The 16,919-nt window shown below is 44.4% G+C and overlaps 1 protein-coding gene across 2 annotated transcripts in view; it reads left to right on the top strand.

Moving 5' to 3' along the window:
* Nucleotides 1-15,480, top strand: part of ATG14 (autophagy related 14) — a 35,487-nt gene extending 20,007 nt beyond the window's left edge. Inside the window, exons 5-10 of one of the 2 annotated variants that reach the window (XM_036113895.2) lie at nucleotides 1,091-1,328; nucleotides 4,216-4,445; nucleotides 6,050-6,167; nucleotides 7,725-7,815; nucleotides 7,894-7,979; nucleotides 14,592-15,480. In XM_036113895.2, the coding sequence (XP_035969788.1) occupies nucleotides 1,091-1,328; nucleotides 4,216-4,445; nucleotides 6,050-6,167; nucleotides 7,725-7,815; nucleotides 7,894-7,979; nucleotides 14,592-14,898 (1,070 nt within the window). In that variant the 3' untranslated portion in view covers nucleotides 14,899-15,480. Of the gene's footprint in view, nucleotides 1-1,090; nucleotides 1,329-4,215; nucleotides 4,446-6,049; nucleotides 6,168-7,724; nucleotides 7,816-7,893; nucleotides 7,980-9,947; nucleotides 10,444-14,591 lie in introns of those variants that run through there. The other variant, XM_078053738.1, reaches the window with a different exon arrangement.
* The last annotated feature ends 1,439 nt before the right edge of the window (nucleotides 15,481-16,919 follow it).

Genomic DNA, 16,919 nt, shown 5'->3' with positions numbered 1-16,919 from the left:
AGGGAACTGTGGGATATGTGCCAGTGTGGGAGTGGCCTCAAGGCCAAGGAGGTCGGTGTGTGTTGGGCAGTGGAGAACCGCCGGGCGCTGCTTACAGTTGATGAAGACTGGGCTGGTGAAGGCCTGGAGTGGAACTGAGCTGGAAGTGGGGTTTGGGGGGAGAGTTAGTAAGATTGTAACACTGGGAAGGAAGAGAAAGCCCTCTACGGAAGAATAGTAGGTCAGCCCATGGAATTGACCAGCAGGGGACTGACTTAGGCCGTGGACAGGTCAAAAAAAATCATTAAGTAGAGAACCTAGGTATCAAGATGAGGCTTTTGTGGAAAAATAATGAGCTTGATTTTGAACTTTTGTCTGAGCCTCCTAAGTTACTTCTAGGAGTCTGTCTGAGATTTTGCAACTCGTTTTTGCCACTTGAGAGAAGTTGAGTTACAGCCCTAACACCCTAACAGGTTTTGATCCAGAACCTGAAGGAGCTTCATGAAAAGGACACACATCAGACAGGATGAGCATCTGTCTCCATTCTTGGTTGTGTGGCCAGGCTTTGGTCGCCCCTGCAGTGCTTCAAATGCTGGCATATAATAAGGGCTCCCACCCTGCTGGGTGCCACCACACTCCACTGTAACTTTTCAGAGCCCTTGGTCTGTTTCTTTGCTGCATGACCACCTGTCGTGAGATTATCCCTGGGTCTCAGTGGAGCCCAAGGCATATGTAAGAGGTTTCTAAGGAAAATCAGATAGCCAGTAAGTTTTTCAAACTTGGATTAGATATCTTTTCTGCCCATCATGGTTATTCTTCAGTGCTTACCAATAAGTCAGGTATTTCCTGGCTTAAACTTAAACTTGATAGTTGTTGAGTGATTCTTACAAATGATGACTGCAGATGGAGACCCAGAGTCCTTTAGGTGATGGTCCACTTTTATTTATTTATTTACTTAAGCTAAACTCTCAATTTCCACTTAGTGGAACATTAACCTGATTGAGGTTTTGCTTTCGGTTTAAACTTCAGGAAGATGCTTACACTTGTGAGGTAGGTTCTGCAGGCCCCAGGAGCCATTTGTAGAGATAATTGTTGGTGTGATTTATTTCAGATTCTGAAGGCCTTCTCAAAACCAAGGAAAAGAATCAGAAGCTCTATACTCGAGCACAGCGGCATCAGGAGAAAAAGGAGAAGATTCAGAGGCACAATCGCAGACTTGGTGACCTGGTAGAAAAAAAAACCATTGACTTAAGAAGTCATTATGAGCGTCTGGCAGATCTTCGGCGATCTCATATATTAGAGCTCACCTCTGTCATTTTTCCAATCGAGGAAGTAAAGACTAGTGTGAGGTACAGTGAGTCTTTTGACTCTAGGAATAGATCAAGTTTCAAAGATCAGGTATTTTTCAAATATGGAAACGCCTCATTTATCAGGTTCATTCTGGGGTCATTGGCTTTCCTGGTAATGAAACTGAAGTCTTATCTGCTTCAGCAAACAGTACACGCTGCACGAAATAGGGGAGGCAGCCAAGGTGAAGGGCGGTGGCCCTCAGAGAAGTGGGGCCCTCACTTGTTGACTGACCTGTTGACGTAGCCTTTTCCTGGTAACTAGCCCCTGGCAAGCGCTGGAGACTGTGAGTTTATTTTTTTTAAGATTTTATTTATTTATTTGACAGGGATAGAGATAGCGAGGGAGAGAGAGCATAAGCAGGGGGAACGGCAGGCAGAGGGAGAAGCAGGCTCTCTGCTGAGCAAGGAGCCTGATGCGGGGCTCGATCCCAGGACCCCGGGATCACGACCCGAGCCGAAGGCAGACGCTTAACCTGCTGAGCCACCCAGGCGCCCCAGACTGTGAGTTTAGTCTTAGGCTCTAGTGCATGGATACCCTCAGGAGTCATCAGATGGACAAGACAGTGGTTCCCTACCTGGATGTTCATCAGAGTCAATTAGGAACTTTTGAAAAATACAGGTTCCAGAGGACACACCTTTAGCCCTCCAGCCCATCTCGTAATACTTTTTTTTTTTTTTTAACTTCCCCAGATGATAATTGGTGAGGTTTGAAAACTGCTACTGAGAAGTTCATTTGCTTTCTCACTAACCATCATGCTGTTCCAGTTGAGGATTTTCCTGTCCCTTAGTTGTCCTTACTTCCAAGCATCCTTCCCCGGCTAGTCCGTGCACTGTGACTAGTGAGGACTTAAATTACTCTGCTTTGCTCCCTCTACTTCACTGTGTCCTTTTGGCTGTTGCCATAGTTAACTTCCTAAAAGCCTCAAGGTCTGATTATTCTGGCTTGAAAACCTGCTCCCTGACTCTTACCAAGTAATTTTTCATTAGTAATAGTTGGCAAATATAAAAATAAAAAGGCAGATTCAAAATAGAACAGAATAGGAAGTTCAGAAATAGACTCTTGGATCAGTGGGGAGGAGTTGGGGTATCCAAAGACTGGTGTAAAAACAGGCAACCAGGCCTTTGGGGAGGAAAAAGCTAATAAAACGGAAACATTATGCTAAATCAGATTCTTTTTTTTTTTTTAAGTTTATTTTTTTCAGTTATCTCTGCACCCAGCGTAGGGCTTGAACTCCCGACCCCAAGATCAAGAGTTGGGCGTTCTTCTGGCTGAGCTAGCCAGGCAGCCCCAGTGCTAAATTAGATTCTGATGGACCAAGATATCAGTGTTAAAACACATTAAACAACAACACAGTCTTAAGTTGCTGTCCCAGATCTGAGGAGACCAAGGAGACTGACAACTGAATGCGAAGCTGCAGAAGAGAAAACATGGAGAAAAACTTACTCCTCTCTGCCTGTGCTGTTTAAATCTTTTATAGCAGTATATGATATTATATGCTGGTAATTTTTTAAAGCTGATAGTTTTGAAGTTATTCCTGTAATAAGATTTCTTGTTCATTCGCATTCCTCAAACTTGTTCCGTGGAAGAAGGAAGAAGCAGAGGTGCCGCTCAGACCTGGCCGTAGTGCCCTGCCCCACTTCCCCGTGACCGCCAGGGGCACTTACCCCACAGGCACGCGGTGGCAGGAGGACAAAGGATTGAGAACAGAACCTCAACCTAGTGCAGCGCAGAGGCCCTTCCCCAGTCTGCCAGTTCCCCACCTACTTGTCCAACACCATCTCCTAGCGCTTCCCTTGTGCGGCTGACGCCCCAAGTTCGGGGGTCGGATGGTCTCTGTGCCCCGCTTGCGTCCGCCCTGACTTCTCGTTCCTTCCCGCTCTCCCGGCCCGCGGTGCTCAGAGCTCAGAGTGCCGTCTGCGCTGTCGCAAGTATTTCTGTACATACGGTAACACTTCATTTCCCTTTTCACCGTGTGGACATTTGCACTGGCGGCTCAGAAGCTATCATGGGTAAAAACTGGTGCCTTGACAGATGTCTAAGCAGTGACACCAACTATGTTACTAGTCGTATTCTACCACGTACTTGCGTTTTTTGAGAAAAAAAGCAGTTCACAGCAAGGATGCTCTTGATGAAGCAGTAGAAATCATATTTTTATTTAAATTTTATTAAGTCTTGATCCTTGCGTACACATTGTTTTAATATACCACATGATGAAATGGGAAGTGTGCAGAAGGCTCTTTGGCTCCAGACTGAAGGGCTGCGGTGGGCTTAAGAAAAAGCACTTGAGTGGGTTGCAAGTGGAACTAGCTGGTTTTTGCATGGGACACTACTTTTACTTGAAAGAACAACTGCAAGACTTGGGTGTTAAAGAGATTTTCAAAATTCTTGACCAGTGCTGTGTTTTTCTGTGTGTTTCAGCTGGTCAACAAACAATGCCATTCTTCACTAATTTTCTTGTTTTGAAAAGTACAGGTTTTTTGTTTTCATAAAATATGCTATGTTAACATGTAATAGGTTTATTATTTCCAAATGAATGAATAATTTAAAATTTTTCAGATTTCTAATACAAGTAAATATCAGTAGCTCTAACCCACATACACAAAAGCTCTTTGTGGGGTCCTCAAAAAATTATAAGCATGTAAAGGGGTCTTGAGACCAAATACTTGAGGCCCCAGCTCATGGTGCCATCCTCTTCACATTGGTATGGCCTTCTGTGCCACAGCTGGTTTGAGCGTCATGTCTGATAGAATTACTTATCTTTGTATATCCTAGTTAAATTCCTGTCCTCGTGTGTGCATCTTTCAGTGTTCTACATATCAGGCAAGTATCTTGCATGCTCTTTAAAACCCATTCCCTTGAAATCCATATGTATGTTCTGATTTTTAGAGATCCCGCAGATGTGTCCTCAGAGAGCGACAGTGCCATGACCTCCAGCACCGTGAGCAAGCTTGCTGAAGCCCGGAGGACGACTTACCTCTCGGGAAGATGGGTCTGTGACGATCACAATGGGGACACCAGCATTAGCATTACAGGGCCTTGGATTAGCCTTCCCAACAACGGGGACTACTCTGCATACTACAATTGGGTGGAAGAGAAGAAAACCACGCAGGGGCCTGGTGAGAATCAAAATAGTCCTTGAAAACTTAGAAGTTAGGTATGTTTTTTAATTGAGGTAAAATTTACATAATGAGATGAACGGTTGTAAAGTGAACAATCCTGCAGCGTGAATACATTCACAGTGTTGTGTGGTTACCCCCTCTGTTGAGTTCCAGAGCGCTGGCATCACCCCAGACCAGAGCTCCAGGGCGCGAAGCTGTCATGCCCCTGTCGCCTCTCCTCCCAGCTCTGGGCAGCCCCTACAGATGATCTCAACTGATGATGGGTCAACTTAACAATTTTTTTTACTTTATGTTGGTGCAAAAGCGATACACGTTCAGTAGCAATCACGCTTTGAACTTTGAATTTGGATCGTTTCCTGGGCTAGCGCTGTGCCGTGCATATTCTCTCATGGTCCGGGCCCCGGCAGCCGCAACTCCCAGGCAGCTCCGTGGTCGTGAAGGTCCGCAGCCGGTAGATACACTGATAACTGTTCTGTGTTTCACTTTCAGTATAGGATACAATGCACTGCATGAGATACTCAACACTTTATTATAAATAGGCTTTGTGTTAGATGATTATGCCCAACTGTAGGCTCATGTCAGTGTTCCGGGCCTGTGTTAGGCAGGCCAGGCGAAGCTATGGCGTTCAGTAGTTTAGAGCATTAAATGTTATTTTCGACTTAGGATATTTCCAATTTATGAATTTATCGGGACATAACCCCATTGTAAGTCAAGGAAGATCTGTAATTTTGATTTCTGTAACTACAGATGTGTCTATTTTGGATATTTTATAGAAATGGGATCATACAATGGGTGGCCTTTTGTGTCTGGCTTTTTTTACATAGCATAATGTTTTCAGGGTTCATCCATATTGTGGCATGAATTAGCATTTCATTCTTTTTGTGACCGAGTAATACTCCATTGTATGTAAGGTGGATATACCACATTTTATATCCAGTCCATCAGTGAATGGACTGAAAACATTTTTTAGATATTTCACTTTTTGGGGGCCGATATTGCTTTATTTATATGAAAAGACCTCACTAGTTAGTATATTTAGCCGGTTGAGTCCTGTTTTTATAGTTTCTTTGTAAAGAGCTTGTTTTAGCAGCCCGAAATGGAGATAGAAATAGCCCAGTAGAAAAACCCTTGAAAACCTCTAGAGCTTTCTTTGGTGGAGAAAAGATTGTTCACTTAGTCATTTAGCAAGTACACGGTGAGTATGTGCTCTCTGTCATGCACGATGCTAGGTGCTGGCGAAACAAAGGTGGTGTCACCAAGACAGGCGTAGCCTAGGGGAGGCCTCTCTGAGGGGTGACAGTTAAGTTGGGCATTTACTGTTCTAATAAATAACACATTCGCAGGTCCAAGCAGTTCAGACTTTAATTTCATTTATGTTGGGTCTGCCTGGGCTCATTTGCTTAGGTTACATTCCGCTCCACAAAAACCATAAATGATGAAACATTAATGTGTGGCCATGAACCTTTTATTAGTATGTTAATAAGGAGCAAAACATAATCATCAACAATGTAATGATAAAATTATAAATCATAAAATCTAGGTTCATTGCTATTTTTTGTTGAAATTAAAGTTGTTTGTATATGGTTGTTTTTTTACTTCAGACATGGAGCATAGTAACCCTGCTTACACGATCAGTGCTGCATTGTGCTATGCGACTCAGCTGGTCAACATTTTGTCTCATATACTTGACATAAATCTCCCTAAAAAGCTGTGCAACAGGCAAGTAATCGAAGGTGGCAATGTCATCTTTATCGTAGATGTCGTTTTCCTATTGTGTACTTACTCTAATTGAACCAAAACCAGGAATTTAAGTAGTATTAAGCCAGAAAAATGACTGTGAAATATTGAGATTAATTTCAAAAGCCTAATGTGCAAATTTGTTTCATTATCTTATAATTGCACATGAAGTCTTTGAGAAGACCACAGAGAATTCTCCCATTTGGAAAAATAATTGAAGGACAAACTAGGATCTTCAGAGGGCATGCTCACATATAAGAACTGGGTAAATTATAACACTTGAATATTTTTTTTAACTTTTTAAAATAAAAACAGGTGGTTTAAAAATTCAAACAAAAATGTAGGAGTGCTTGGCTGGCTCAGTTGGTGGAGCATGCGACTCTTGATCTCAGGGTTAGAGCTTACTTAAAAATAAAATCTTTTTTTTTTTTCTTCTAAGATTTATTTGAGAGAGCATGTGGGGGTGAGGGGGGAGGCAGGCAGAGGGAGAGGGAGAGTCTTTTCGGACTCTGCACTGAGCAGGGAGCCTGACACAGGGCTTGATTTCACGACCCTGAGATCACGACCCAAGCCGAAACCAAGAGTCGGATCCTTAACTGACTGGGCCACCCAGGCGCCCCAAAATAAAATCTTTAAAAAAAAATGTAAAGGTTTACAGTGTACTCAGTTCTAAGTTCTACTCAGTTCTACTAAGACCTTCCTACCCCTGTCCAGTCATCCTTACATCTCAAGCCAAATAAATATGTATTATCATCGGTCTCCCCTTTTAAACACAAAAGATATACTAGGGTGTTTTACACCTTTTTGAGTATTTAACAAATATTGGAGCCCTTTTCTAGGCAGTGAGAGGCTACAGTGGTGGTGAAAACATAATCGTTGCCCTCTTGGCCCTTCATTCTAACAGAGGGACAGATAATAAATGAGCAGTGTGTCCAATGGTGATGAATCCTGTGGAGGACATGAAAGCAGAGTGAAAGCAAGGGAACGGGAACGTGGAGGCAGGGAAGGGGCTTGCGGTATGTGAGTGGGCGGGTGTATGATCACGTGTGACCCTGAGGGAAGAGGGGAGCAAGCCCTGGGGAGAGTGAGGGCAGCAAAGACGGCGGGGGTACAAATTGGGTGGGCCTCGTCAGGCCATTGTGAGCCTCCAGCTGTCATTCTCCACGGAGTGGACAGTTAACAGAGGCTTCTTTGTATAAGTGTGCCAGGGTCTCACCAGCCCCCTATTTATACTTCACAGAATAATCTTGTACATTGGTCATTTCATCGGTGTGCAAGTATTTGTGTTGGATAAATTTTCCGAAGTGGAGCTGCTTGGCTAGAGGGTCTCTGCGTTTGTAATTTCTTAGCTGCGGTGAAGTTGCTCGTCCTGAGGGCGGTGGTTCATTCTCAGAAAGTCTCTGTTGAGTCTAACTTACAAAGAGGCAAATGACATGGGGTTTGTTTTATACTGAGCTGTGGTGTACTTCCAGATAGACATTTTATCATAGAATTTCCTCAGAAAGATACAATTTTACAAATTGTATGTTTGTTTTCCAGTGAATTTTGTGGGGAAAATCTCAGTAGACAGAAATTTACTCGAGCAGTGAAGAAACTGAATGCAAATATTCTTTACCTATGCTTTTCTCAGGTATGGAAAATATACTGTGAGCTAATTTTTAATGTGTTACCTGGTTGAAAATATTAATCAGTGTTTTGCTTTTTCTAGCATGTAAACTTAGATCAGTTACAACCACTGCATACTCTCAGGAACCTAATGTACCTGGTCAGTCCGAACTCTGAACACCTGGGCAGGTAAGAACAGTGTTTGCTTTTTTCTAAGTGGTGGGGCTGTGAGTACTTCTAATAGAGTTGTCGTGTGCGTCGGCAGAGCGCAGGGGCCTGGTCCTCACCCCCAGAGTCTCCACAAAGGACAAAAATAATGCGGTCCTGTACAGAAGGAAAGAGTGGCTAATCGTATTTGAACCTTTATGGTCCTTACATAATCATTTCTCGGAAAATTAATAGCAAACATTTTTAACACCTAAAATGAAATAGAAGAACCCACATGTTCCCGGAGGGGCCACCTCGTGCTGTCCTTGAAGACCGGAAGCCGTGTCTTGGACTCCACGTGTTTTCCTTCTCAGCACTGTGTAGTGTCTGCCCCTTTTCCTGTGCCTTTCCCTTCATGCCTCCTCCCACTGTGACAGTTCTTCCCAGTCTTTTTGTCTCTCTGGCCACCATCTGTTGGAGATAAAGGGTATTTCAGGTTTATGGGGTGAACTAGTTTAAAATCCATTAGCTTAAAAACAGGAGTCAGTAACAAAAAAGATCAACCAGGGCTGGTCTATGGGATCTTCCTGGTCTCTCAGCCCAAAAAACGTGACACAGAGGAAGCTTTTCTTTAGTACCATTCAGGTAACCCTTCTCTGAGTACGTGTCCTTTTTCCACACTCTTAGCTATCTGTCCATACGCTTCTGAGATATGACTTGGTTTAGTGTATCTGCACTTGTGAAAGAGGACAAAGAAAATAAAACGTGGGAACGTTCTTTTGGGGAGTCCCCTTCCCATCGTTCATTTGCTTTTACGACTGGAACCAAGGCTCAGGGGAGGTCCCTTCCACCGGCGAGGGTGCTTGGCTTCCTCCACATTGCAGGGAACTTGCCGGGTAATCTGCTCTTAGCCACTGGCTTGTGTTTCTCCCCGCCACCGAAAACAGTGACTTTCCTGGGACATAGAACGCTTTGGAAAAAGCTGTGCACTCTCTCCAGGGAACTGCACACACACCTAGAATTTTGTGCCATTTTACAGGGAGTTCATGCTCCTCTCCTCAAGTTCCATTCATTAGTTCATAAACCACATGAACCTGTTGGAAATCCATCCCAGTTTTAGTGGTTGATTTCTGTGGGTTGTTTGTCATCCTCTTGGTACATTATTTATATAGGGCTCAACATTAGGAAATTAATCATTAATAATAACTAATATTTATTGAGCCAATATTTATCGACCCTGAGCCAACTACCAGACATGCCTTAAATCATAGGTGGACTTATTATTCTTATTTTACAGAGGGGGCTGGTAACAGAAGCTTAGCGTGGTCAAGTAATTCGTGCCCCTGATGACAGGGAGTCTGAGTAGTAGGGCCAGGGTCCCAGCACTTCCACTAAGTGGTAGATACTCATGCTTTTAACCAGTACACACCACTTCATTACATGAACAGATCAAAAAAGAAAAAAAACCCGTAAGATCAACCTGATAGATGCCAGAAAAGCAGTGAATAAAATTCCGTTCCTATGAATAAGTGAAGAAAACTAGTTGCAAGTTAAAAATAGTTTATTAATAAAGGATATCTACCATAAGCCTACAGAAAAGACTATATTTAATGACATGTTCCTTCCATGGATGTTTAATAAAAGCATTCCTCTGCAGTGAGGAAAACAAGAGGATGCCCGTGTCACTGCTGCGTTCACATGGCTCCGGAGCCTAGGCGAGGCGGGACAGTTTTACAGAGAAGTAAGGTCTATTTATGTTGGAAAGAAAGAAGCTAGGTTGGCGTTGTTGTGGAGGGTGTGATGGGTGAACTGGCCATCCAAGAGAGCGTGCTTGCTTACGTGCTGACAGCCAGTCAGAAGATGGAATGAGAAAAGGGTCCCCTTTACTGTAGCAACACAAACTATAAATTATCTAGGACTAATCTTTACAAAATATATGCAAACCATATAAAGAAAATATGAAACTTCAAAAAAAAATGATTCCACACCTATTTCTTGAATGTCTGCCAGGTACTGCACGAGGCGTGGACCTGAATGAAAGAAGGCCTGAGGCAGGGAACACCCTCAGGATTTTCTAGGAGAGGAAGGCTGAATATTACAAAAATGCTACTTCTCCCCAAAAGGAAACCTGATCAGAATTTCAACAGATATTTCATGGAACTTTGACAAGCTAATTCTGAAGTTGAACTAGAAGCACAGGCTGCAAGGAAATTTTGGAAAAGAATAGTAAAGGATGGGCTTGGCCCTCTTTAAAACATAGTATAAAAGTAATTAAAACAAGGTGCCGTTAGCATGCAAGTAGGTGGAGCAATTAGACGAAGAGAAGAGAGTCCAGAGACCCTGTGAGAGGCCCTGTCCCTGTGAGAAGCGTAACACAACAAGGGCCAGCATGTTGAACTGGATAATAATAGATCGATAGCGGCAGGCTAGTGGGGTATTCACACAAGAACAAAGCTCGACTCATACTACATTCTGTATATAAAAATAAATTCCAGATGATAGAAAAGACCTTATTTTATTGAAAAAACCCCTATAAAATAGGAGAAAGACAGTGTTTTATAATCATAGGATGGGGAGGGAATTCCCATGCAAGCCACAAAACCCTAAAACCATGAAGGAAAGGAGTTACATATTTTACTGTGTAAAAACTCTAAGTGCCTCTGGTAAAATACCAGATTCCAGAAAGTTACAAGATAAACAACAGATCTGTTTTGCAGCCTGTATATGAGACGACAGATTAAAATTTCAAATCTGTAAAAGAAAAGCAGACCTAATAGAAAAACAGCCAAAGGATTAATCCAGGCAGGTCACACAAAAGAAATGCAAGTAATCAGTATTCAAATGAAAGAAGTCTTCAGCCTCAATCAAGAATAAAGAAGTGCAATTCAAAACAGCTTTCCAGTTTTCACCCATCAGTTTGGCAAAAATGGAAAGGATTGACGATATCCAGTATTGGTGGTGGTTCCAAAAAACAGGCTCTCTTCTGCTAGGGGTGGACTTCTTTGGAGGGTCTGAAGTTTTCTCTGGGCTTGCCCTGGAGTCAGCTCTCCAGTTAGGGTAGGGGTTTGTGTGACAGAAGTACACATACTCAGCCAGGCTCATTGCCCCCGAGCTGGTGGTCTGTGGGCCAGAGGCCAGGAGCTGGAGCTTCAGAAGTCCCCTTCCACACCTGCCTCAGTCAGAGTCGCCTGGGTGGGACGTCCTGTTTCCATGGAGACCAGCTGAAGGAAGGATCCCATCCAGAATCCAACATAAACCTTTTTTCTTTGAAATAAATTCAAACTTGCAAAAATATTCAAAATTGCAAAAATAGAAGTAGTACAGACATATACCCTTTACCCAGACTCACCTTTGTTACCGTTTTACGCTGTTTGCCTTATCATTTGTGTAATCTATCTCCATAAAGACAGACGCATACACATTTTTTTTCCTGAACCCTGTGAGAGTAAGTGATATACATATATCATGGTTCTTGACTCCTAAATACTTCTATATGTATTTCCTAAAAATAGGGGTATTTTCCTGTTTAACTACAGTACAGTTACCAACATTAGCAAATTTCACATTGATACGATAGTTTAATCCACTGCCCATCTGCACGTTTTGTCTGTGGACCAGATTAATGTCCTGTACAGCATTTTCCCCTCCAGTATATGGTCCAACCTAGAGTCTGGTGCTGGATTTAGTTGCTATGTTTCTTTAACCTCTTTTAAATTTGGAATATTTCCATTGCCTACTTTGTCTTTAACGACATTAACATTTTTCCCTTTGTATTAATAGAACTTTCATTCTGAATTTGGTTCTTCCTTGGAGTGAGATTCCAGGAATTCTGTGCATTCGAGGCTGGAACACCGCCTGGGCCAGGAGTGTTTCCTGGACACTCTGGGGGCCACAGTGGCCATCTGTCCCTCATTGGTGATGTTAATTTGATCACCCAGTCACGATGCTTTCCACGTTCTCCACTGTATAATCCTAGCTTTTTCCTTCCTTGCAACTAAGAAGCAGTCTGTGGGGAGCTACTTTGAGACCATGCAGTTACCCTGCTCATCAGAATTTCCCCCTAGATTTAATATCTGTTGATTTTTCTTATCGGACTCAGTCTTTACCCTGATGGTGCCTACGTTAACATCATTATCATCCAGAGTGCGTAGTTTACATTAGAGTTCATTTTTGATGTTGTATATTCTGTCCAGTAATATTTTTGAAATAAGATATTTTGCAAAAGAGAGTTTTAAAAAACCAAAAAGGTCATTTTGTTGCCTTAATTGAGAAGAAGAATTCCCTGCAGCATCTTGAGAAAATTAGTAATTTTTATTCCCTGATGACATTAAGCCTAAAAGATTTAATTCTTTTGCTAATTTGGTGTGATGTGTGTGGCTCAGGGTATGCTGGGTAACAGAAATTGCTCCAGCTGGCCACTTTGGGAATCCTCCACTGGTTTTTCAGTCGCAGTACTTCACTGAGTACCTGTTCCGTGTCACTAGACTCTGCCCTGTGGGACTCCAGCAGAGCACTGGAGTCCCACGTGGCTTCCTGGGGAGCTCTGCTGGAGGAAGTATCACCCCTGTCTCCTGGGAAAACCTTTCGAGAGGGGGTCTGGGGACAATGGCAGTCCACGTAGATAAGGCGACATCAAAGAGGAACCGAAAACAGGCTATGCCTTGAGCTAGCAGGAAGGCTTCATCTGGCGCTAGTTGCGGAGGCCCCCGGACAACAAAGCTCAACAGGACAGAATGAGAGGGCCCTGTGTTTAGGAAAGGCGGGACCCCGCTGAGGTGCTACCTTATGAACAGTTTTCGGAGGCAGCCGCCGCGAGGAGAGAAAGAGGCAGGTCTCTGGCGCGCTGAGGCAGGTGGGGCTGACTGGAGGTAGAGGCTGGCTACAAGGGGTGGTGGTGCAGTGAGGACCTGAGCTGGGGGGGGCGGGGGATGTGTTGAGGCTCGAAAGGGGATTTATTCGGTGATCTCAGGCAGGAGCATGAGGGCGGAGGCCCAGCCGGCTTGTTTGGAGAAGGGCCGCCTGGCTCAGATAGGGCGAGATGAGCCGGAAAGGTTGGCGCTCCGGTGGAGAGCCCTGGCGGGCGGTGAAGCTGGGAGGAAGGAGAGGCATCAAAAACAAATCTTTGGAGTAGACCTGTTTACCAAGGGGAAAAAGGAAAAGAGAAAAGAAATGGATTGTAAGGAGAGCCTTTTAAGGAAACAGGAAAGGGATACTCAGCTAAGATGCCGGTTTCAGTGGTTGTTGGTTAGTTTGGAAAAGCTGCAGCGGGAGGTGGGGGGGTTCATGGGGAGAGTCTCCCAGTTCTTGCTGCCTTCACCCCTTGTGAAAAGTAAGGACTTCTGGGCTAGATGGAGGCCTTGTAAACTTGGGAGCCCCTGGTCAGAGGGGCTCTTTGATATGCAAAGGGAAACCCTATGGTGCATCTTCCAATTTAATGAATATTTGTAAAGCTCTAAAAACAGTGCCTGGGACAGAAGTGTTAGCTGTCACTGTTGCTGGTGCAGCCGGGAAGCAAGGTTGTCTTGGAGGAACAAAGGCTGCTTGACCCTGGAGAAAGTGAGTCGGAAGGTGCAGGCGTGGTCAGGTACATTATGGGAGGCCATCGCTAGGCTTCTGTCATTGTTAAGGCCATAAAGAATTTGGGGCCATAGACTAAAATGGCAGGCTGTACCTATTCGAGGATCTCCGTCATTTGATTTTTGCTAACCCCCATCATTTCCCCTAGTCATTATCGGAGGCATGTGTCCTTATCTTGGGGGCAGCACTGGAGAGGGGCTGCTGGGGGGCCTTGGCTGCCGGGAAGTCCTAGGAGAAGAGCAGGGGGCGGTGGGGTGACTGCCCACCCGGAGCCAGTGCAGCCGGGCTCTCGTGAGGCAGGGGCTGACAGGCACTGGGAAGGGGGCTTGGGTGGGGTTTGCTGACACCGCCCCACAGCGGCGCTCCGGAGCTGTCCCAGAGGGTGAGGCCTGAGGGAGGTTACTAGATTTGGAGACGATGATGTCATCAGGGACCTTTGGGGAATAGTTTTCTCCTAAAATACAGTGCAGAAATACAGATTATTCCAGAGGACTATGTTCTAAATAGTTATAGCTCTTCTGTTATAAATGGGCCCCTAGAAAATTGTGATCATATCTTAAAATGGGTGCCCGAGCCTGCTGCTGACACCAGTCCAAGGAAGTACTGCTAACATGCACGCACCCATACCAGTTGGCTCTTTTGAGTCATAGGAACGTACAAGTTGGGGGCTTCCATAAGGCAGAGAACATCTGTACGTTTTTTTCTCTATTGTTTATTACTTGTTCCACCGACAGCCCAGAGTATACATCCAGTGACTGTTTTTGTCAAAATTGTCCCATCGGAATGCATAGATATTGCAGTTGTTTAAAGAGGAAGTCGTACTTTGGACCAGCAGGGCTAGTCTCGGTGGATGGGTTTTTTTCCATCCAGGATCTTCACAAATCGGGTAGGTGGACTTGAACAGTGTGGTGGTGTGGTTTTAGTCCTTCCTTGGGTGGCAGTTATTTAGGTGAAGCAGGCCGCCATTACAGACCATCAGGGGGTCCGGTGCAGGCTTGGGAAGCAGGTGGACTCTAGCGGGTGGACCCGTGAGGCCCGCGTCACCGTGGTCACAGTGCCGGTTGTGTGTGCGCACAGGTCGGGACCCTTTGAAGTGCGAGCGGACCTGGAGGAGTCCATGGAGTTCGTGGAGCCCGGCGTCGCCGGGGAATCGGCTGAGAGTGGCGACGAGCGCGTCAGTGATGAGGAGACCGACCTGGGCACGGACTGGGAGAACTTGCCGAGCCCGCGGTTCTGTGATATCCCTTCGCAGCCCGTGGAAGGCTCCCAGAGCCAGAGCGGCCAGCTGTCCCCGCCCGGCGCGAGCAGCAGTGCCGGGGGGATGATCTCGTCCGCCGCGGCCTCGGTGACATCCTGGTTTAAGGCGTACACTGGACACCGCTAGTGCGCGCGGACCGAAACGCGCCAGGTTTGTGTCCAAGTGGCTCTTCCACTGTGCTCCGGTACACTTCGTGTGTTCAGTTAGGATAGTGCCTGGGACAAAAAGAGGTTAAACTGTTGGGGTTTTTTTTAAAGCAGGGAGACAAGCATTTCTGTGTATCAGATGGCTGATGGGGGTGACCCACATGCTTATAATAGAACAGCCGGGTCAGAGGTCCTTCTGCCCAGACCCGTGTTGGCGGAAGAAAGACGAGTGTGTGTTCCGTTCTGTTGAAGCAGAAAATTTCTTTGGGCTGCCTTCGGCCATGGGCCACAGGACCCGCAGAGGCGGGCTGACACATCGGTCCTTGTGATGCTGAGACTGTTCCTGAACACTTTACATTTTAGAATTTGAATCACAAGGAAGTGATTCTTGATGAGTAGGACTTGAAAGATAAAAACTGTTTCATATGAGTTTGTGCTTATGCCATCATTTTTTGTACAGAGAACCAGCAGGCAATTTGAAATACTTGATTTCTTTAGAATCTGGTCATGATTGGTTTTTAGGTCAAGGATGTTGGTTTTGTTTGGAAGGGAGGGGCTTTTTGTGGGGGGGGCGGGGAAGGGGTAGTTTAAAAATTATTTCCCTCATGCTGCTGCTGTCGTAGCTTGTCAGACATTCCGATTTTTCTTTCTCCCACACACCAAAGAAATGAAGGTCTCTTTTATTTTTGGACCCACATCCATGAACAGAGGAAATCCCAGCTGCGGGGATTGCCTGGAGATTTAAAAACTATTTTCTTATATTCTGAAAGGAATTAGTTCATTCTCACCTAGATTATTGAACTCCTACCATCTACACTATGTGCATTTTGAAATTGAACTTATTTTTTGAGTGGAAAGTCATTAAGGTAGTTCCCTTGTGTAAGTTAAATGCCTGCCTGCGCACAGGTTAAAAGCCACTTAACTAAATGGCCTCTGGTCATTCTTCCGGTGTCCCAGTTTTTTTCTAAGGGATTCAGTAGGTGGCAGGTTTTCCCAGGGAAAACCATCCTGCTTGTTTTCTTAGAGGTCTTTGTTGCTCTAGGGACACTCCCTTCACTTAGAAACGCAGAGCAAATCAGAGCTGATACTACTCTTCTCTGACAGAATTTTCCCTCACCAAGAGATCATTTTCAGCTAATGTGTTGTCTTGTCATTCTCTTAGTGACAATCTTATAAGAAAACTGTAGAGAGGCATTATGTACAAATATGTAAGTAGTTTTTTATTTTTAATAATTACAAAAAAGTCCTATGTAACAACTACAAAAAGAAATCCTATGAAAAATTCCTAACAGGCATTATTACCATATCTTGTTAAGTGTGATTAGCATGACAGTACCTCAGATAAATCAGAGACTTACCCTACCCTAGCTTCTTTTCTTCTTGTAATTATTATAGTTGATACTTTGCCTCCAAATCCGAGGTGCTATATAGCTTTTGCTATTGGTATATTTAATGTTTGGTAGAGTTGTAGAAGAAGGGTGTTTATTCCTATCCAGGAGTTCCAAGTTCCCTGACTCTCTGAATTTTCCACTTAGGGGAGGAAACAGGCTTTTCTCCATGTGGGTTCTCAGTAGCTGGTGTCAGGTATTTAGCTTCATGATTGCTGAGCGAGCATCGTACCATCCAGGTCTGAAGTTCATAGGGAACGGGTACTTGAACAAATACCAAATGAACTAATATAAGGGTTGTCTGGGCACTTCAAACCCTCAAAAAAAAAAAAAAGTTTCAAGCTAAGAGGGAAGACAGATTTGGCGCTTAGGGATAGAGATTGACTTCAGCTAAAAGATGCAGAGGTGTCCTGGTTTCTCTCAAGTAGGCCGCTTAAGAAACCATGAATTTGAGATTAAGCTAAAGAATAGAATCCAGAGATCACAACTCCTATCTAGAGAGTAAGTCAACAAAACTTAAAGGATACGGGAAATAGGGATTGATAGGGTATATTTTGTTTTTTATATCAACTAGAGGCACTTTATTTAGGGTTAAATGATCAAACCCTTTAGT

This window comes from Halichoerus grypus, chromosome 8 (assembly GCF_964656455.1).
Source record: "Halichoerus grypus chromosome 8, mHalGry1.hap1.1, whole genome shotgun sequence".
In the NCBI taxonomy this organism is placed as follows: Eukaryota; Metazoa; Chordata; class Mammalia; order Carnivora; family Phocidae; genus Halichoerus; species Halichoerus grypus.
This window is presented reverse-complemented; position numbering and strand designations above follow the sequence as displayed.